The sequence below is a fragment of the Microtus ochrogaster genome, linkage group LG3, assembly GCF_000317375.1.
Source record: "Microtus ochrogaster isolate Prairie Vole_2 linkage group LG3, MicOch1.0, whole genome shotgun sequence".
Taxonomy (NCBI): Eukaryota; Metazoa; Chordata; class Mammalia; order Rodentia; family Cricetidae; genus Microtus; species Microtus ochrogaster.
Genome location: NC_022029.1, coordinates 36,207,459 through 36,210,179, shown reverse-complemented (window position 1 = coordinate 36,210,179; position 2,721 = coordinate 36,207,459). Strand labels below are relative to the sequence as shown.

General features: G+C 38.0%; 1 protein-coding gene across 1 annotated transcript in view; it reads right to left on the bottom strand.

The window, feature by feature from the left end:
• The window catches only part of Hnrnpll (heterogeneous nuclear ribonucleoprotein L like), a 33,678-nt gene that overhangs the window by 24,945 nt on the left and 6,012 nt on the right, over nucleotides 1–2,721 (bottom strand). The window contains exon 2 of the mRNA XM_013351358.2: nucleotides 782–900. Within this exon, the coding sequence (XP_013206812.1) occupies nucleotides 782–900 (119 nt within the window). The remainder of the gene's footprint in view (nucleotides 1–781; nucleotides 901–2,721) is intronic.

Sequence of the window (2,721 nt, the reverse complement as noted above, 5' to 3'; positions counted from 1 at the left end):
CTTAAGGCTTAGTAGCAAAGTGTTGTCTGCCTAGCTTGTATAGTGCAAACAAAGACCTGAACAGAACACAAAACAAACTAATTTGAGCAACTAACTTTAGACCCTGGACACACATGGTGGAGAGCTGACTCCCTCAAGCTATCCTCTGACCTCCATATACTATAATCAAGTAAATTTAAAAAATTAAAACAACCAGATGGTAGTGGCACACACTTTTGATCCCAACACAACAAGGGAGGCTGAAGCAGGTGGAGTTTTGTAAGTTTGAGGCCAGCCTTGTCTATGTAATCAAGTTCCAAGACAGCTAGGACTACACAGAGAAACACTGTCTCGAACCCCTCCTCCTCAAATAAAGAACAAGGACTGGCGTAGTGGCACACGCCTTTAATCCCAGCACACAGGGAGGCAGAGGCAGAGGCAGAGGCAGACAGATTTCTGAGTTTGAGGCCAGTCTGGTCTATAGAGTAAATTCCAGGACAGGCTCCAAAGCTACAGAGAGAAACCCTGTCTCGAAAAAACAAAAACAAACAAACAACAACAACAACAAAAAGATTCCAAAGATGGCAGACATCTATAATCCTAGCACTCAACAGTCTGAAACAGGAAAAACACAAGTTCCAGGCCAGCCTGCCGCACCTCAAAATATGGGGGAGAAGTTTTTTCCCCGTAGAAAAGCTTACATACATACATACAGCAATGCTACATACAACTCAAGCAATCAAGCAGGTGATTGTCCTACCATGTTATTTTCAATATTTATTTAAGTCCCTGCTGTCCTTACCATATTGTCCCAAATTTTTCCAGCGCCTCCACAAGGTCTGCTTCCACCACAGATTCACAGAGTCCTCGAACATGAACAACAGGGGAAACAGACACTTTATGATGACTTCCACCTCCCTCCTAGAGAAGAGAAAAGAATGTCAAGTTAACTTCAAAGTCTAAACTGCATCTTTCAGTAAATTCAACTCTACATTATAAAGGGTACATACACACACATACATCAAACATACATGACAAACTAAATTACAATTCACAAGTTAGCAAAAGACCCGAGAAATAAGATAAATTGAATGTTTGCTTTGAAATTTTTATTTCTAATAAGTTTCCAAACCCCTCTCTCTGGCTTTGGGCTATTAAAACAGGATTTCTTTATGTAGACCAGGCTGGCCACAAACTCTTTAGAAATAAAGAAGAGTGATCTTGAGAACAAAAGTCAGCTCAGTGGGTAAAGCCACAGGCACTTGCCACCAACCCTGACACCAAGTCCAATCCCCAGAACCCACACAGTGGACATAGGGAACTGTTGTATACACAAAATTCCTTTCTTTCTTCTTCTTTTTTCTTTTCCGGAGACAGGGTTTCTCTGTGGCTTTGGAGCCTGTCCTAGAACTAGCTCTTGTAGAATGCAGGGATTAAATGTGTGTGGCCACCACCGCCTGGCCAAAATAAATTCCTTTAAAAAGTGTTCCAGCCAGGAAGGGAAATGTGATAGGCAATGTCTGATGTACTGAAGTAGGTGGTGGGCTCATGAGTGTTTTTTTTATACTTTTCTGCTTGTCTTACATATTATATAATAATTATTTTACAGCTTTTTATTTCATAAAACACTCAGTATTGTTTGTGTCCCCCACCCTTTGGGGGGCTTTTACCCTTGCATTTTACATCCAGAGAGTTAGACACTTTTCTCTTTAAACTACAAGAAACAGGGTTGTAGGCCTCATGATACTTCATCACTAAATAGCTCAACATCCTAACAACGATGATGTTCTTTTACATAACCTTTACCATTTTCCTAAGACAAAAATAATTTGATTAGGCAAATCTAACAGTCTGTTTTCATATTTCTCCAACTGTCCATCATCTGGCTTCTAACTGCACTTTCTAGTCTGTTATAAAATTCACCTTCTGCACTCAAAAGATTATATTTATGCTAATCCAATTAAATCTTTCATAACAAAATTTACCTTCTGAATTCAGTTTTGTTTTTCTAGAGGCTCTCTCTTCCTGTATTTTGGCAGTAACTTTTGAATAGGCCTTTTACCTTTGCCAGTTTTTCTCTAAGAATTGCCCATCATGAATAATGACCATGATGAATACAGTGCAAAAAATGGCTAGTTTTCAAATTGGTCTTTCCCATAAAAAATGGATTGCAGACCAATTTTTTAAAATCCCTCAAAAGAATTCACAATCTACACTGACATCATTTCCAAAAGCTGCAGGACATGAAAATATTACTGCTCCGATTTGATCCATGTATTACATACAAATTATGAATTTGTACTCCATAAAGATTATTATTTGTTGTCAAGGAAAAAATTTAAAAAGAACTTATAGAGAAAAGCTGGAAGATGTTAGCTATAATATAGTATTTGGGTGAAAGGAGATTGTTCTCAGTCTGAAGGCAAAGAAACCGCCTCATAATCTTTGTACTTTTCCTTATTCCCAATCATTTACCATTCTTAAATTATCTATCTTGGCAATTCTCTAATTATATTCCCATACATACTTCTGTTTGAGATAGGGTCTCACTATGTAGCCCTGGCTAATAATCTAGAACCCAATTTCCAACCCTTTAATACAAAAGCTTTTCTATCGCTCATTTTTGAAAAACTAAAATTCTAGTCATCCCCAATTGAAAGACAATTTTCTTTTCAAACTATATGTCTACCACTCCCTTCCTTGAGGTATAGTTTTCTATCCTCCCTCCTACCCTAAATTTGT